General features: G+C 42.9%; 1 protein-coding gene across 1 annotated transcript in view; it reads left to right on the forward strand.

The window, feature by feature from the left end:
• The window catches only part of LOC146839076 (uncharacterized), a 34607-nt gene extending 15255 nt beyond the window's left edge, over window positions 1–19352 (forward strand). Inside the window, exon 2 of the mRNA XM_085603092.1 lies at window positions 16016–19352. Coding sequence (XP_085459218.1) covers window positions 16736–17869 — 1134 coding nt within the window. The 5' untranslated portion in view covers window positions 16016–16735 and the 3' untranslated portion in view covers window positions 17870–19352. The remainder of the gene's footprint in view (window positions 1–16015) is intronic.
• Window positions 19353–19743: the final 391 nt, after the last annotated feature.

Consider the following 19743-nt stretch of genomic DNA (forward strand, 5'->3'; position numbering starts at 1 on the left):
GGGTCATTGCAGAGACCTTGACTAGCATTTTAATCGTGGCCCACCCCCTCCTCAGCAGCAGCGGATTCATAGGCCGTTGTGACAGAGAGAGACAACGAACCCGGAATTAGATCAGCGTTGACACAGTTGCAGCGAGAAGACGGAGGTGAGGAGAAGCGTGCCGGCATGCGGCATGCCAGTAGGAAACGGCGGTCCGGGCAAAGACCACAGAGGGTGCCGTTCAGAGGAGCCTGAGCCAGCTATGGGGTCATCTATCTAGGCAGCGTGGAGTGGACCCAGAGACAGCTGCAACACTGGAAGAGGCGGATGAACTGTCAGAAATGAGGCAGCAGTACTCCTAACATCCTGGAGAATGAGACTCCCGTGGCTCTTTCTAAAGAGTCGCAGCCTCAGGCAAGGGACCTGGGAAGGAACGCACATATTGGCTTGGTGGACGGTGGCACGGGCGTACTTGATGGGGATGTGACATGTCCTTCGGTGGTTTGTGCATGTGTAATGCAGTATTATCTAAGCACTTTAAGTAGTTTCTTTTGGCGCTCTCATTCTTTGTTTCTGCGCACCATACCTTTTTAATTCCGCACAGGTGAGAGGGAGTGGTGTGGGGGGGCATAAGCGTCATGGGCACCTGGTGAACGCCTGTAGGTAGGTAAATCAATCAGGGTTTGTATAGTGCGACTAATTAGCTCTGGAGGTATCCAGGCTCTGAGGTCTCGTCGGTCTCTAATTGAAGAGCAGGGTTTTGAGTCCCTATCTGAAGTCCACCTATGTTGGTGCTGTTCGTAGTTGGATGGGGAGGTTATTCCAGGACTTCACAGCGATGTAGGAGAATGAACGACAGGCTGGATCCTGGTTTTAATGCGCTTTGTAGGCGAAGGTCAGCATCTCTTCTGTACAGGGAGCCAGTGGAGTTTCTTGAGGTGAGCTGTGATGTGGGTCTATTTGGGGAGGTTGAGGATGAGTTTGGCGACTGCATTCTGTATGGTCTGGAGTTTCTTGAGTTGTGCGGTGATCCCTTTTTAGAGTGTGTTTCTGTAGTCTAACCGGCTGGTGATGAGGGCTTGAGTAACTGTGTTAATGATGTTGAGTCGGTGGGCCCGGACGATGTCAGCCAGTGGGGTCATGTAGGTGTTTAACAGGGTGAGGTTGAGTGATGATCCTTGGGGAATGCCGCAGATGATGCTTGTGGGATCAGAGTTAAAGGGCGGCAGTCGGATTCTCTGGGTTTGTCCTGTTAGGAAGGATGCGATCCATTTGATGGCGTCTCTCTGGATCTCGATGCGGTGGAGTCTTTTGATGAGAGTGTGGTGAGAGGTCGAGAAGGATCAGGGCTGCGGTTTTAAGTCGGTCGAGGAGGGATCTATTGTCATTGGTTGTGGCGATAAGGGCGGTTTCAGTGCTGTGGTTTGGCGGCGTCGAGTAGGTTTTTTCTTTCTAAGTGTTCGGTGAGCTGGTGGTTGATGTCTTTCACGAGGACCTTGGTGGGGATTGAGAGAAGTGAGATGGGTCGCAGGGATGTTCCTATAGCCTGACTCCCAGGACATATTGTTTGAGGCCAAGGGCAATACGTTTTCATGTGTATTTTTTCCTTGGGACATGTAGGCCCAACCCCCTGCCGCACAAACCCTTTGGCTGCCAGTTTGCAGTACCACATTATGGATCAAGGAATGGCACTGTCTGCAGTTACGGTAATGTTTTTGTCCATATGTTAATTCTGTTCAAACTTGTATTTATGGTTCATTAATTGAAAGCCTTTATTATTAGGGTGAGCTCTCTACGTAAATGTTGTAAGCTCTGACTGCACTACTGATAGTGGTTCCAGTATAAAAATGTGTACCCACGATTTCAATGTTTAGCAATATGAGCTATGTATTCTGCTCCCAGAATGCACTCTGATTACATGCAAATATCTGCAGAAGCTTGAAAGCAAGATTGATGATTTGTTGCTTTCAAAATAAAATGTTCATAAAAAATGAAAGCAGGAAAAAAACATTTCGCTGAACCAATGTAACATTTTAGGTACCATTTCTGTGCAGCATCATTTAGTAACGTGTTTATGCATGCTAGTATTTCATATAAATATTCATAATGGAAAATCAGTGTAAAAATAAACCAGCATTGGCAAGGCTAAGTCTGGAATTGGTGGTCAGCTTTTTGGTTTTGCCAATGTGTGACTTGTTTTGGCATGTGTTTTGTAAAACCTTATTGATGTGGGAGTTGCCGGTCTGTTACCATTATAAAAAACATTGTCAAAAGCAAAAGTTGTTTTTGGTCTTAAAAAGCACACACTGCCACAGTCGTTACTGGCACTGAACAAAACTACTTTGAGTGCCGATATGCTCTTTGCGAAAGAGCAGAATGCTGTCACTCACAGTGAAGGCAGACGATACAGCAAGAGAGACAGAATTTTAATAAATTCAAAAGGTTACGGTCAACGCCAGACAAAATTAGAGGCCCAATTATTATAGAAAGTCTCAAAAGTGCACTCATAGTATATGTCCTTGCATTAAGTGCAGCTATACAGCTTTTGTGAATTCCCAAGAATTTACAGAAGTAGGACAAGAAATAGTACTCCTAGAAAATATTTGTGAACTGCATGTTAGCATGAGCAAATATGCATGTGTAGATTTGCTCATGCGAAAATCGGAGTGGTTGCAAGTTCACTTTCCCTCCAACCACTTTTTTCCCAACTCTGGAAGAAGGTTTACGTCTGCCATAGTCGGGAGTAAATTACCATTTCTCAGTATGGGAAAAGATTAGAGAAGAGTTGTTGTAAACCGTTAAAACATGCAAGTTAGTAGGGATGCACAGACTCGAAAGGGGATTGTAACCCTGGAACTATTGCTTACCACTACCTTCAGCTCCAGTATGTAGGTCTGCGGAAACATGTCAGCACAAGGGGTTTGCAAGTCTTCAAACACTACTATGGTATGAGCCCTGGTATAATCAGAGTGGCTATATCAGAGCTCTTATATAATGATATTGCTGTCATAATTTGACGTCGCACTACATGGCTCCAAAAGGACAAGTAGATTTTGTTACAGGACAAGTAGATTTATGAAGCAACCTGCCCCATGGACAAGTAGATATTTTATTAAATTCCACACCCCTGGGTCGGTAATTTTTGAGTTCACTGGGGTCGGCGGAGGATTTCATGAAGAGGGGTCTGACTTCTGCCTGTTTACATGCTTTGGGAAATGCAGCCATGATGATGGATTTGTTGAGGATGGTGGTGAGCGCACTGCTGATTTCTTTGTGTCCGAGGTTGAATGCGTGGTGGGGGCAGGGGTCAGATGGTGCTCCAGAGGGGATGGTGGTCATGATGATGGTGGTCTTTTGTGTTGTGAGAGGTGCCCAGGTGATCAGCGAGTGGTCGTGGGTGTTGTCGGATTACTTCGGGAGGATGCCGGAGTTGGTGGGTTGTGAGTGGAAGTTGCCTTAGATGGCGGATATCTTGTCATGGAAATAGTTGGCAAGCTTGTTGCAGAGTTCTTGGGAAGGGTGAACTGCGTTCTCCGTGGCTTCCAGGCAGAAAAACTCTGACGATGCTGAAGAGCTGCTTAGTGTGGTTGGCGCTGGCCTCTATATGGTCTGTCAAGGCGTATTTCTTGGCTTCTTTGAGGCGTTTGTGGTATTTGCTGAGGGCTGTTTTGAAGGTGGAAAGGTCTGTGGTGTCCCTGCTGGAGTGCCATTGTCTTTCTAGTTTGATGGTCCGGAGTTCTGGTGTGTACCAGCTGGTGTTTTCGGTTGATCTACTGGCGTTGTTTATTCTGGTGTGCACCAGCTGATGTTTTTGGTCGATCTACTGGTGTTGGCTATCTTCATAGGGGTTAATCTGTCGGTGCAGTCGGAGATCCATGTAGAAAAATTGTGTACAGCTTGTTCCAGGTTGCTTGTGGTTTCTGGCCAGGTGGTGCTGAGGGCGGTCGCCCACTGGGTCTCTCTGACTTTGTTCCAGCTGTGGTGGGGGGCGCTCTGGGGTTTGGTAGTCGTGCTCAGAGGACTTGCGATGGCTAAGTGTATGATGCTGTGGTTGGTCCAGGTGAGTTCGGAGATGTGGCAGAACTTGTCCCTGTTGCTGGCTGTGAAGATGGGGTCTAGCCTGTGTCCAGCGCTGTGGGGGGGCAGTTAACCAGCTGGGTGAGGCAGATGTTGCAAATTGTTTCCAAGAGGTTGGTTGAGTGAAGCCAGTAACATGTGAAACACTGGGGACTGTGTTACAGAGCCCTTTATTGTCACAAAGGACCCATCTCTGGTGGTGTCTTGGGGCACTTCTCAGACTGGGGACCCTATCAGACAGACATCTCATTACGGTGTTATTGGTGACATATATTGTGACCTAATATTTAAGACTTCTTTTTCCCTGAGGGTGCAGTCCAACCGCTAAGGGAGCATCTAGGGAGAGGATCCAAAGGCCTGAATATATTAAACAGAAAACCCCAGACGAGACATTCAATCAATCAGCATTTGTAAAGTGAAACAAAATTAGCTATGTACAACTTGGTTGCTCTCTTTTATGACACTTGTTAATAAAATCCTTACATAAATCAGCAGGATGGTGTGGGTCGTGTCTTACCTTCCTGTAACAGTGGTGTCGGATGTGGGGTATTTCCATATCCCTAAACAGGAGGTCGTCATGGCCCAACCAGTGACAATGGCGGACATGATAAAGCAGCTGGCGGGGGCCAGTGGCATTTACAACTCGTGGTAGACGGGCAGTCCAAGGCTACCCAGCAGGACAGAGAAAACTTACACATAGCCATCAAATCCCAAGCCACTTTCATTGTGGATAACCAGTGTATTCAGGACACTGCCATACAGAGACTGACCAATACCATTGCCAGCACCAAATGATAATTAATATTCCGCTCTCGATAATTAGCGCGTCACTGGTAACTGGGTGCCACCCTTTAAAGTGACCCTTCCGCATGCGAATGTGAAACACTGAGTGGCAGTACGATTTTCACCACGATTGACACAAGTACCCAAAATTGAGGTTTTTGCCAGTATACCTCTAAATATATAACGGTATCTGACAGCATGAGGTTTCGAACACACAAGATCCATTGAATACTCGATTGATGGTATTCTTGAGCTCATCGAGTTGTTGTGTCCAGTTTATATGTGTTCTATCTTACAGAATGTATCAGCTTTTTGGATCCAGAAGGCCCCGACGTTAAAACCGTCAGTTTATCCACTACATCCCCCACAGGTTAGGGTGCGCCTTAGCGTGCGCATACCGCCGAGGAGAATCTGTCCTGACGAATGCTTTGCCAAATTGCACATCTGAAGCAGAAACATGTTGACCACCATTGACACTTAGTCTAAATTGGATGTGCCTGGTCAATTTAGCCAGCTAACAAACATCTGCATCACTTGCTTTTAATGATACCTGGTTTTCCACCATTAAAAGTCTTCTGGGAATAAACCAAGGCATCTTTTAACTTGCACTACTTCACTGTTGCACTTACACCACACCATGAATACCTGCTCTGCTGTAATTCAGGCGTTGTAGCACACCAGAGAAGCATTCGGCCTCTCTGGTGGGAACCCAATGATGAAGCATGTCACCAACTAGGTTGGTGAGTGAGGGTTCTTTTAAACAAGAGTGATTCCTCATGCTGACACCTCTCTGTCTTCTCACTCTTTCGTTGTTGTTGACAAAGTATTTCTAGAGCAATTCCTGGAAGGCCTTGCCGGTCCCACTCAGACCTGGATACAACAGCACCCTAATATTACCGTATCCACAGCCATTGATCTGGCTTGTGCCTTTCACAGATCCCCTGATTTTTAGGGTCAGTCAACCCTAAACACCGACTCTTGTTTTTACATCGGCATTTCACCACTTTTTGGCACAACCCCAAATCTAATTTGTTAAATCTCACCCAAAGGCTGTTCCAAGGCCACCACTTGAGAGCAGATATCTGCCTGTTTCCCCAAATAGAGAAGTTGGACAGGGGCCGCAGTACTACCAGTGTGCGCTGTGGGGCCATATCGCATGTAATTATCCACAGAAAGCCCAACAGTCAAAGCCCGTGGAAGTGGGGTATTGAAGAGGTCAGGTTCTGTGGGCTGAGGGTAGCCCAGACAGGTATCGAGTGACTATCGCAGTAAACCGGGAACCCACAAAAGTCCTGACTGACTCCAGGTGTCGTCATTCCGTTGTCATCCAAGAAAGGGTTAAATCCCATCAGTAGCGTACAGGTCACACTGTGGTTATAACTTGTTCAAGGAGGTCTTAGGATCTCCGGATCCTAAAGATGTTATTGTCATAGGTGGTGATTTTAATTGCTGTTACGAACCTATGGTAGGCCTCGAAGTAGTGTCTAAAGAGGAAGACCAACTTAGAAGCATTCCCCTTCTCCAGGCAAAAAACACAGTAAGGTGCACCACCTCTAGTATTAAAATATTTCATTTTACTATCGAAAAAGGCCTCAGAGCATGCAATGGTCACTTTCCTTCAGACCTTGCTTGTGAAAATACTTTTATAAGAGGAAACTCAAGGTCGAGAATAGTCTATATTCTCCTAAATGCATCACACTGGGCATATGCGCAAGACTTTAAGGTCGACAAGAGGTCAGAGAGCGATCATCTTCCGCTGTGCTTAGATCTAAAAGGGGAATACTTCTCATTCCACAAAGCATTAGAACCTGACCCAGGAGTTGAAATAATACAACCCAGGGTTACTAATAATTGAAGACCAGTCAAATGGCCCACTGTGTTAGGCCAAGTTGAACCCTTAACTAGTATTTATAACACCTTTAGTGCCTTGGTAAGACCCTATCTAGAGCAAGATCATGAAATCATCAAAATAAGCGATATTCATCAAAAACTTGTAAAGGAAATTCAAATAACCCTAACCAAGCCATCGATAAAATAGAAAACTGTAAAGAGAGGGTCCCAGGCATCTAACCCTTGGTATGACGAGAAATGTAGATTAGCCAAAACTAGGCTTATTAGTGCCCTTAAAAATAACAACGCAGCTGAGATTAGAGTAGAAAGAATTATATACAAGAAAACACAAAAGATAGCCCAAAGACAGCGGGAAGATAGTATCTGGGAGGAGCTTATAATTGCGGCTAAAAATGGGGACCAAGCCATGTTTTGGAAACTGATGACCCATGGATCTAGATATAATATGACGGCTTCTGACCACATGGCAGAGGCCCTTTACAAACCTTTATAACATCGCTGCTGACTGTGATTTAGCTAGCCATCCTTCAATTAATTCTTGGGAGTCCTTGTCTATTGTTCAAATGGCACAATTGCAGTTTAGCATGGAGGAAACTGCCCTTACCGTAGCAGCCATCAAACCAGCAAAGGCGCCAGGCCCCGACAGAATCCCGGGGGACTTATTCAAACATTGTCAGGAAGTATGGGTTCCGTATGTAAACGAACTTACAAATGCAGTAAGTAGGGGGCAGCCGGTGCCACCATCCTGGAAAGGAGTGGAGATAGTTCCCATCCATAAAAAGGGAAGATCCAGCAAACGGTAGGCCTATAAGCCTGATAGATGTTTTACAGAAGGTCTTTGCTAAACAAATTTTAACTAGGCTCACTGACTGGATGGCAGAAGGAAATGTTCTCTCATCATGCCGGGCTGGTTTCAGAGAACAAATTAGCACATTAGATCAAGTATTTAGATTGATGTTCATATGCGGGAAATATACAAGATTAAGATCAAGCCATCTATACGTCGCCTTTATTGACCTAAAGGCGGCGTTTGACTCTATTCCAAGAGCTCAGTTGGGGGAATTCTTACATTGACTGGGTGTACCTGATGAGATCTTAACTCAAATTATCAGGTTACACCAAGATAACTACGCCAAAGTGCGATGGGGCAAAGGAGATGAGCTAACTGCGAGTAAATGCGAGTCCTATTGCATTGCCAATGCTTGTCTTGTTCTTTCCCGGTTTCATGTCCTTGTTTCGGTTCTGCCTTTAGCTTTCACTTGTGTTCCTTAACAGGAGTCTGATATGTTCCCTTGCTGCTCGGCTTCCTGGAGCTGATTTTAAGCATATTATATTTCAGCTGACTGGCAGTGCCCTTCTGGAATCGATTCTGAGCCGGTGCCAGCTCCTAATTGTTCCCTGCATTGGGGACGTGTCTTTACCTTGTTGACTTGTTTGAGCGGATACAGAGTCCCTTGAATCATATCCTTGCTTTCTACCCTCAGCAGGGTTGCCTGGCGACACATTAAGGATGTCAATGCGCTGATGAACTCTTTTTGTGTCGAGCAGTCCACCGCACACGCGAGTGCTGCCTGCGTTGACACAACACGATACGTGTTTCGTTCGAGTGCCCAAAAATTTCACTAAAACGTCACACTGCATTTTTTTAAAGTAAGCCCTTGCTGTTCCTGCTGTGCTCTTTTCACGCATGTTTTTTGTTTCTATGAATGTTTTTGAACAAATAAAAAAAAGAGTTTTCTCAGCAAAAATGCAATTGCTTCCATTGAGTTGTCGCTCCTTTGAGGTTTCGCGCACCCTGCGGGATTCTGCAAACCTGAGGGCAGAGATGGTCAATTCACATGGGCCCCAGCAGCAAAGAAAATGCAGGAAGGCAACATCAGCATTTTTAATTAGACTCCTCGGAGCTATGACGAGATGCTTCAAATTTGATTGTCATGAAATCTAAATACACTTTGCATAAACTTCGGTCAAATGTGAGGTTTACACAGATGAACCATACTATTCTGCACGTGATAAGCTGACGTTTGGCCAAATGTGTACAAGAAAGCAATGTTTAAAAGAAGGTAACACAGCACGGCTGCTCTTCCACTTGTCAGGGCTGTGATATGGTAGTCAAAATTGCAAACATTTTCTAATTGCTTAAATCAAGTAAAGTATTCATTTCATATTATAAGTTATTTTTGAAGGCTCAAGGCCTCGTTAGAAGCGCTGGGAAAATCGCGTGCAAAACTACATCAAGAGAAAGCTGTTTCTGTACAATATTGGGTCGGTACTGTGACATAATTCAAAGTTTTCAGCTGGGTAATAGAAAATAAACTGCAGTAATGAATGCCCTTGTTGACCCTTATTACTGCTCTATGTACCATTTACCATGTTCTTTTGGTCATACAATGTAATACGTGTTCAGACATTAACCCAGAAGCAAAAACCATTTGCATTGAACCCATGAATAAATATCGGATGTGCTCACTTTTAAAGTTTACATGGCATTCAGAATGAGGCCTTCATGTTCAGACTTATCGATGAATGCATGATTGAATTATGCAGTATAAGCTTTGTGCTGGTGATAACAGAAAGGATTTTTTAACACCCTAAGGAGATATCTCCATACTTTTCAAACAGTAAAAAAAAAATCTCCCAGAGAGACTGAACGCCTAAGCTCTCTTATGTACTCAAAGGGAAAATTAAAATGTCATTGTTTACCCTGGAATAACTCGAAAGAGAAATCACGAACATACTTAAACACCGAAACGTTTTGAGAGGCATTCTCTAACTCGCCATCCGAGACAAACAAATTATCCCTAATCCACAAAAAAGAATCAAATCTGCATTATTAAAATTACTCTTACCACCTGGTGCATATTAGCCACTTCTTGGAATTCACTAACAGCGGAACAGTAAATCACATTTTTAGGCACCATGTTGGCAATGTCAAAAGAAGGGGGAGACAAGAGAGTATCCCAGGGGGGCTCGTCCTCCTACCTGCAGCTATCTCAAGAAAAAAGAGCCTGTTTACAGGTTAGAAAGAAGGGTAATCACGTTCAGACTTTCTACGTATCTTCACTCTTTTTTAACCAATCCGCCTGGAGGATGGAATACAGCATTGCTCTCCCACCAGGTGGGTATTTTTAAATTACACTTATCACCATCTAGAGCATGGGTATTCACAAACTATTTCTCGGGGGCCAAAAGTACAGTCTGGTTTGTGGCCGAGGACCACAACAATGGGCCTGCGGGCGGGGTGGAATTGGGTGGGGGTAGAGCTACTTTAGTTAAAAAAAATATATATATATATGTACAAAATCACCACCTTTTCAAAACATTTCTAGACATTGTTGTTTTTTAAGAACAGATGTAACTACAAAAGCTACAAGGAGGAGCTTTTCAAACAACTAAATGATTTCAGAGGTAGATACAAAAAAACACATTATATTGACGTTATGATAATACATTTTTATTATTAGGCAATAGCAATCTTAAGAGGCATTCCATGGTAATCCTTATTATGCAGATTTTTAGCAGAGGACCGATGACGCACGGGGTTTACCGGATTGCTTTGCTTTAGGCATGAAGTGCACAGTTCCCAACGGTGCCCTGCTATAAACACCTCCGCACAACCTGAACGCACACAGATATATATGCAGCTCTTTTCACAGTCCAGCACACAAAATAAATAAATTGTATGAAGTTAACTACAGAAACACAACATCCTAGAAAAAAAATGAAACACCGGGAATTCTAGAGTGAACAAAATGTGAAGAAAGAACAACAATCACAAGGCTGTTTCCTGGCTGGGATGCCTATGTCCTTTTTTAGGTCTAGCGTAAACAGCACTTGCGCTGTAGGCGATCTGTTATCTTTACTTTGTGGCTCAAATTAAGCACTGATTCACATAACCCTTCCATCTAGTTTCCCATTCTGCAAACACATCAATTTGCTACTGTCAGTAGCCGGAGTAAGTTCAGTTCCAGGCTGAAAATGGTAAAGGAGCATGCACACATTTCATGTGAGAATAAGAAACCCCACTTCGAACAATAGGTCCAGCATTTTGTGTATGGGCAGCACAGGAGAGGTAGCCCCCCTGTTGATCAATTTATTTTGATTAAAAAACAGCCACACCAGCCTACATTCCACCCTATTACAAGTGACCTGATAAATGCCATGGTGCAGGTTACGCAAGTCGGACCATTGCAATTACATATTTAGTGTGAACACCTCATGTCCACTGCATGTTGCCCAGTGTATTTCACCCATATATTTCACCTTTTGGAAGCGGGCAAATTTGTGTGTCTGATTGGTGAGTGGGGGAATGTGAGAACGGGTGGATGGATGTGTGAATGCATTAATGGATGAATGAATTTGTGGTTGAGAGCATGGTTAATTCATGAATGAGTGGTGTGCTGTGACAAGACTGTCCGCTCAACAACAAAAAAAGCATTTGCAATGCAATAGGTCTCGCATTTACGCGAGTTTAGCCTATTGGCATTGTAAATCACAATGCGTTTTCTTTGTTTCAAAAACAAAAACATAAATAAAGGGCATTGTCATTTACAATGCCAATAGCTCAAATTCACGTAAATGCGAGACCTGATGCATTGCAAATGCTTGTTTTATCTGGGTCAGGTTTCCAAAGGAGCTCCTTACCGATCAGGGTACACACTTTATGTCAAAACTAATGGCACAGATCTGTAAGGTGCTAGGTATCAAGCAGATCCGTACGTCCGTGTACCATTCACACACACACGGTCTCATTGAGTGCTATTACCACACAATAAAGATATCCTAAAAAACACTACTGACAGACATGGGAAGGGACTGGGACAGGAAGCTGCCGCTAGTGTTGTTTGCAATAAGAACGCATGCACAGTCCTCCACAGAGTATAGCCCCTTTGAGCTTTGATACACATCCCAGGACTTTATTTGACATGGCAGCCGAACGGTTAGAGGAAGAGGAAGACGAGGGGTTGGGCCTCCTAGAGTATGCAGCCAGCTTAAAAAAACAAGGTACATACTCTTTGGAAAGACGTACGACAGCAGATGGAAGTTGCCCAGGAGAGACAAAAAAATAATTTCAACCACAACACGAGACTTAGGGAGTTATAAGTAGAAGACAAAGCCTAGATTATTTTGCCCTCCTCAGACAACAAGCCTTTAGCTAGCTGGCAGGGTCCATATGTCGTGACATCACAAATCCCCCGGTGACATACAAACTGGCAGTACCCCATTGTGGCAACAAAGGGCAAATATATCACATCAACCTCCTTAAGAAATGGGTAGGAGATCAGGACCCAGATGGAGGTGTCTAGCCGGCCTTACTGGTATCAGATTTCCAATCCCTAGAGATCTCCTTTACACCCCGGGAACCAAGCCTACGGGAAGGGTCAGTCCAGTTGGGTCCCAATCTGGCATTTTCCCAATGTCGGAGTCTTCTAGGTCTTGTAGACAAGTATCAAGAAGTGTTCTCCGTTACATCTGGGAGCACTTCCCTGGTACAGCTTTACACTATGACAGACGTAAAGTTAGTGGTCCATTTACATCCCTACAGTATCCTTGAAGCAAGGAGGAGGGTGTGGAGGAAGAGGTAATCAAAATGCTGAAGGAGAGGATTATTGAACCATCTCATAGTGCATGGTGTTCTCCTGTGGTTCTGATACCGAAGCCTCATAGGTCTACCAGGTTCTGTATTGACTTCAGACAATTGAATAGTAAATCAAAATTCAACACCTATCCGATGCCTAGGGTAGACAAGTTAATTGAAAATATTGGAACTGTGGCTTATCTCACCACCCTCGACCTGACAGAGGGCTACTGTCTGATCCTGTGGACACTCAACACCAAAGAAAAATGTACAATGTACACTGTATGTACACTGTCTATATACTATGCACTATCAGTGCAGAAAGCAAGCAATAATAAGAGCAAAAAGTTCCATGAACACCGGAAAAAAACAGTTTCTGTTGTTTTTAATGGCGTGAAAATGTGTACCCACTGATGACCACTGTTTTCTATTGAAATCACTTGAAAACACTGACAAAACTTCACCAGAATTTACCAACAATAGTAACTGAAAACAGGAAAGCCTATCTACAGTCATTCATAGGAGCAACATATCTACCACATGGAGGCGGTGTTTTCAACCCTTCGGGATGCTGGTTTGACTGCTAACCCTGTGAAGAGCACCCTAGCTACTAACTCAATCCGGCATCTAGGGTATCTCATACAGGAGGGAAAGATATGACCCCAAGTAGATATGGTTAAAGCCATCAGGGACCTACCATGACAAGTGGAGAAAGTGTTAGATCATTCTTGGGTCTGGTGGGTTATTACCTCTGGTTCATACCACACTTCTATGAGATGGCAGCTCCCCTGACCGACCTATTAGTAAAGACCCAGCCTAGCTGCATCAGAAGTGGTTGACTACCCACCAACAGAGCTCTGATTGGTTGAAAGATATACTGTGTAGGGAACCAGTGTTGTTGTGTCCAGACTTCGCAATATGGTTTGTCCTATGGACAGACGCCTTAGTTAGGGTGCCGATTTCTTGTCCAGACTGCTGTGTCTTCATGGCCTGATTGGCCATTCCTGGATGAGATGTACTTTGGCAGGGCTGTTGAGGCAGACCATGGCATTTCAGGGACCTCGACTAGCGTTCTAGTTGTGGAGGAGGTTCTGCCCCCAACATCAGCCTCAGCAGACTCATAGGCCACTGCTACGAGTGGTGACGGACAGCAACGACGGACCCCGAAGTGGATTGGCAACAACACCAGCGCGGCGAGAAGACAGAGGCAGTCCTGGCTAAGATAGTGGAGGGTGCCATTTGGAGGAGCTGAGGTTGTCTATGGTTGTCTATGGTGTTGTCTATCCAGGCAGCATCGACCCCAGAGGTGGCTACAACTCTAGAAGAGGAGATGGAGCTTTTCGAAGGAGCTGATGGCACTCCTAGCATCCTAGGACTAGGCTGCCATGGCTCTTCAAAAGAATTGTGGCCTCAGGCAAGTGGACAGGGAGGGGCGCGCATGTTGCCTTGGTGCATGGTGGCACGGGTGTACCTGGTGGGGATGTGACATGTCCCTCTGCGATTTGTGCACATGTAATGCGGCATTAACTGAACACTTTAAGTAGTTTATTTTAGTGCTTTTATTCCTTCTTTCTGTTCGCCATAGCTTTTCAATTACTCACAGGTGAGAGGGAGCAGTATGGAGGGGCATATACGTAATGGATGCCTAATGAATGCCTGTAACTTGTGAAACACAGGGAACTGTTTTACAGAGCCCTTTATTATCACTAAAGACTGTTGACAGTGGTCTCTCGAGGCACATCTCACACAGGGGACCCTGTCAGGCAGATAACTCACTATGGTGTTATTGATGACAGGAATTACATATATTGTGACCTGATATATAAGGCATCCCTCTTTTATTTCTTCGAGGGTGAGTCCAACTGCTGGGGCAGTATTGAGGGAGAAGATCCAAAGAAGACCTGAATATATCGAAAAGAGAACCTCAGACGAGACATTGGGCGTGTACAGCTTGGCGGCCCCCTTTGACGGCACTCCTTAATAAAATCCTTATATATATCAGCAGGCTCATGTGGGTCGTGTCTTACCTTCCTGTAACAGATAGGCTGATGATTTTTCTTTTACCCTTCTCATAGCCGAGATGAAGATATATCTTGAGTTATCTTCTCTTGTGGAGGATTTAATTTTGACATCTACAAATGTAGAGTTGCGTTACTTTGTCATTTACATGGAGTCTTCAATTTACGTTATTTCATGCTGTTTTACTCGATCATTTCTAGATGTTTGTGTTTTTCATTTGCATTCTGTGCTTTTGATTGCCCGGTCAAATGAAATTGAGGGTTATTCTAATGTTGCACCTTACCTTTTACAAGAAAACAGTCTTCTAGATGTTGGGTGACTGTTCAGCTATGATTCCAAAATTCCTGCAGGTTTGTAAACATGAGATGGCTAAAGAAAAAAAGTGTTAAAAAGTTTTCAGAAGGGTAATACAAAATGCGTAGTAAAAATAGCTTGTAGTCACATACAGCATGTGATTCTATGAAACAAGAAGTAGAAAGCGTTGTCCTACCGGGTAGTGTCCCCGATTGCACAGCCAAACTCCCGGAAGGGGGTTCATCTAATGTTATTCAGCAGATAGACAATGGTTTAAGTGATGTTTATTCAACACTATTACATGGGAAAACACTTTCCATGCCGCTATGACGATTTCATTTCTCCTGACTAAGGGTTCGCCCGAAATGCATTGGGTTGGAGGAACCTGAATCATTAATTTCTATGACGATACTATCTAAAGGAATTTGAATCTGATCTCAAACAATAGTCAGGGGAAACTAAATCGTCATAGCGGCATGGAAAGTGTTTTCCCATGTAATAGTGTTGAATAAACATCACTTAAACCATTGTCTATCTGCTGAATAACATTGGATAAAAACCCCCTTTCGGGAGTTTGGCTGTGCAATCGGGGGACGTTACCCGGTAGGATAGTGCTTTCTACTTCTATTTGCCATTACGCTGGTGGATCAGTCAGCAATACCCTGGTCGCTCGCAGAATAACAATTGTAGCTGTTCAACCGCAGTTTACGCTTTTGGTGTGCATCTACCACTACCTCATTATTCTATTAAACAAGACAACACTGGGGAACCGCAATTACAGGTCAGAAACCTGTTATTTGATACCAATTCAAAATAAATTGCTATGTCCCCAGTTTAAATCATCTGTCCTGGTTTCACTGTGGTTGTGTGACCTATATAAATGTTGGAACCCATATGGCACAATACCGGGAGAGTTGTGTAGATTATGGTAGCTAGCCTGGCCTGTGTTATTGATTCTTTTGAAGTGCAAATGATGTTAGAAATACTATAACCTAAGAAGGCGCCTCCACTTTTACTTCATGACTGTGGTTTACTTCTTATGATGTGGCTGATTTGATTTTTTTGATTTTAATACATTGTACAGTGGAGAGCTCTCTGATAACTTTTGTGAGATCTATTTGTAATTCATTTCATTTAGAAATGTAGGGCCTGATTTAGAGTTTTAAGGTAACTAATAATCCCCCACTTTACAAAGGGAAATGCAAATACTTCAATATCTCTTTCCTTCTCCATAGAGATAGCATTGTGGCGGAAAGTCAGCTGGTGGATTATACTTCTTGTATAGAAATTCTTTCTGAAGTTGAAGGGTTTTCAGTACCCTCCAAATAAAGCTATAATCTGGATTTTATTAAAAGATAGCGTTTGATATTGTTTGCCTGTAGTGTTTTATATACAGACTGTGTTTTTAATGATGTCCATCTTTATGATTAACAGAAAGTGAACCCATGAATATGTATGAAGATTATAAACAAGGGAAAATACTGCATTATTGGAAGTATGTCGGAAGAACCAGTGAGAAATACCTTCAATATTCAGACACAAAAGACTCCAACTGAAATGAAGGAACTCTGCCATGAATAGATACTCTACAAAAAAGAGCAATCCTGTAACTCTAACAGACCCAACTGTGTACGTCCACGCCATGTGACTAACGCATGACCTTGACAAAATCAGTGCAAGATGCCGAACATGGGCACTTCACCTCCAACAGTCATGGTGTTGGTATCAGTGTGAGATGGGCACAGCAGCTCTCACTGTTCTAAAGTGATAACATCCATGCTGTGGTGTTAGCACATTATAATCCTTTTGTTGGTGACCCCACAACCAGAGACATTGTCCAGTGGTGTGGAACACACAGTACCCACCTGGGCAGCCGAGAGATAAAAGAAAGCAGGATTTTGGAATTTACCCTGCAGAACCAATTTGGAGCATAACCTGATACTTTTAACCAGCATTGAGACTAATTCTTTTCTCTCGCATATCCAACATTGTAACCTAACTTGTGAATAAAAAGCCATACCTAGAAGTCATATACCAGTTATGAGTGTAGCAGGAATTCGGTTGACAAATCAACCTACATGCTAAATTTATAGAACTGCAATTGACACATATACACTGAAGTTGGGAATAATTAACTTGTGTGTTTAATTAGCCATGATGGCCCATCAGCAGAAAGAATCATCAGATGTATGCAAAGACTTACTAAGCTCAGAAACAATAACTTCAAAGGAAGTACCACACACATGTACTATTTGTAAGAAGAAATACAGCTTGTCTTCACAGTTAAAGAACCACCAAAGAACTCACACAGGAGAAAAAACATATGAGTGCAGTGAATGTGGAAAAGCCCTCAGTGGCCCATCAGCACTAATACACCATAATCGAATACACACAGGTGAGAAACCGTACACATGTAGTGAATGTGGAAAGAGCTTCATTCAGTCCTCAAGCCTAATATTGCATCAGCGAATACATACTGAAGAAAAACCATACAAGTGCAACAAATGTAGCAAGGGTTTTCATCAGTCAATACATCTATCGATCCACCATCGAATACACACAGGAGAAAAACCATATTTATGCAGTGAATGTGGGAATAGTTTCTCTGATTCTTCAAAACTAAGGAGACATGAACTAACACACACAGGGGAAAAACCATATACATGCACTGAATGTGGGAAGACTTTCAATCGCACATCAAATCTAGCAAGTCATCAACAAATGCACACAGGTGATGATCCATTTTCTTGCACTGAATGTGGGAAGAGCTTCACTGAATCATCAAAGCTACGGAGACATCAACTAACACACACAGGAGAAAAAACGTATGTGTGCAGCGATTGTGGGAAGAGCTTTACTCACACGTCATCCTTAATGTTCCATCAGAAAATACATAGGGGTGAAAAAATATACAAATGTGCTGAATGTGAGAAAAGCTTCTATCGATCATCACATCTAAGTACCCACCAGCGAACTCACACAGGAGAAAAACCATATGTATGCACCGGATGCGGGAAGAATTTCAGTGACTCATCAGCCTGTAAACGGCATCAGCAAATACATACAGGAGGAAAATCATACTTATGCTCTGTATGTGGGAAGAGCTTTAATTACGCATCATCCTTAACATGCCATCAGCACATACATGCAGAAGGAAAACCATACACATGTACTGAATGTGGAAAGAGCTTTTATCGACCATCACATCTAAAGACCCATCAGTGTGTGCACAAAGGACAAACAACCTATAAATTCATTGATTGTACAAAGAACTTCAGTGACCCGTAGCCCCATAAACACAATCAATAAAATTCACATAGGCAAACCAGCATGGAAATCGGCCATCAGATCTAAGTTTCCATCAACAAATAGGCAGGTGGCGCAAACAAGGTGCAATACTTGTAAAAAGAGCTTCAGTGATACATGGGCCTTATTTAACATTGTATGTCCTCATCAAACAGGTACTACAGTCAAATTACAAATAACCAGATGCAGGAAGCACTTTAACCAGTCACTAATTTGCACATCAGTCTTGAGCGTTGCATTTCCATTCATTCACTCACTCTACCAAAGGGGAAATATTAATGCTGGAATTTCTTCTAAATGAGAACCTATCACTTTTTTAAAAAATCTTCCCTTGTCGGGGTATACAAACAACATATGCATTGTTTATAGGATTACATACCTGTTAAACACACACACTCGCATATTTGAGTTTTTTCATAATATGCATTTGAGCAAATATGAGTAAATTTACTTAAATGTTCTGTAGCTTTATCCAGAATGGTATGAATTTCAGACTGGTAAAGATCCTGGCTGTATTTTGAAATGCTAATATCTGTCTGAACCATATTCTTGGTATTAATTTCTTCTAGATTGCATAACGGGAATATACAATCACTATGTGACGTTTAGAGTTTACTAAAGCTTTAAATTCACATGTTTTCTGATTCAGCACCTTCTATAGTCCCCCCCCCCCCCCAAGTCCTTTCTAAACAACCATTTCTGTTGTTAAATCTGATGGTTTCCTATTTCCTTTTTGATGTTTTGTTTTCTCTGTCTGATGCCTCAGTTTAGTCGATCATTCTTTACATAATCTCACAGAATGCATTTCTTTTTCTATTTTCTTTTGTTGGCGTTAAATGCTCTTCTCCTAGTATATTTGTCCCCATATATATTTATTTTATTGTGTGAATTGCTCTATTTCTTGCAATTAGTCTATGTTTACAGTGATTTTGTTTTAAACTTCCCCAGACCGTTTTAATGAGTTCTCTGCGTTGTCATACCTCTTGATTGTAGCTGGTTTAAAGCTCCTTTCAGTTTTATTGCTATATTAATTATATCCATTACTTTCTCTTGCATATAGTTGGTACTCCGTGATCTTTTCATTGATTCATTATTTTGGAGATATTAATGTAGTTACCTGTGTACCCTATCTTTTCAGCTATATTGGAATACACACACTTTCTGCTTCCATAGATATTACTTTAAGTAGCGGTGGGCATTACTCGTTCTCTTATCTGCAGTTTTTGTTTCTTTCTATTCACTAGTTGTGTGCTTCCATAAATATTCCCTTACTTGGGTGTGTATATTGCTCTGCCTATTCTCTGTAACTATTATATAATGGGATTTTCATTGGTTTTATATTTCCCTGGATGTCATGCAATTGGCTGTATACACTGCTCAGTCTCTTCCTCGTTCTCTCACGACATTGATGTAACGTTTAACTGGGTATCTCCACTGTCTAAACAGAAGGCCCACATGCTTGGTGTCAGGAACCTAGTGAACGTCATTTCTGTAATGGAGAATCAGAATTGCAATCGTAGGGTTATTGTGAAGCCCTCTAGTTGCAATTGTTGGGTAAACGTCTAGGCGGAATTGACCCCTTTAAGATGGCCGCCCTATTTGCTAATTCTTCTGATGTACTTGTGCTAAGGCATGGATATCGCGTGATCCGAGATTTCATCCTCGGCGCGCGCGCATTCCATTGCGCACTTCAATTTGAGTCTTGACAGGAGTAGAAGTTTATTCTCGTGTCGCGCTACAGTTTTTGTCAAAACTGGTAGCGTCCCTCATAGTTAATGCACATTCTCTTCAGAAGAGTAGAGTAGCATTCAGACTAGTACGTCCTCATCACAGCTCCTCGTTTTGGGCAGTTGGTC

The sequence above is a fragment of the Triturus cristatus genome, chromosome 4_2 (assembly GCF_964204655.1).
Source record: "Triturus cristatus chromosome 4_2, aTriCri1.1, whole genome shotgun sequence".
In the NCBI taxonomy this organism is placed as follows: Eukaryota; Metazoa; Chordata; class Amphibia; order Caudata; family Salamandridae; genus Triturus; species Triturus cristatus.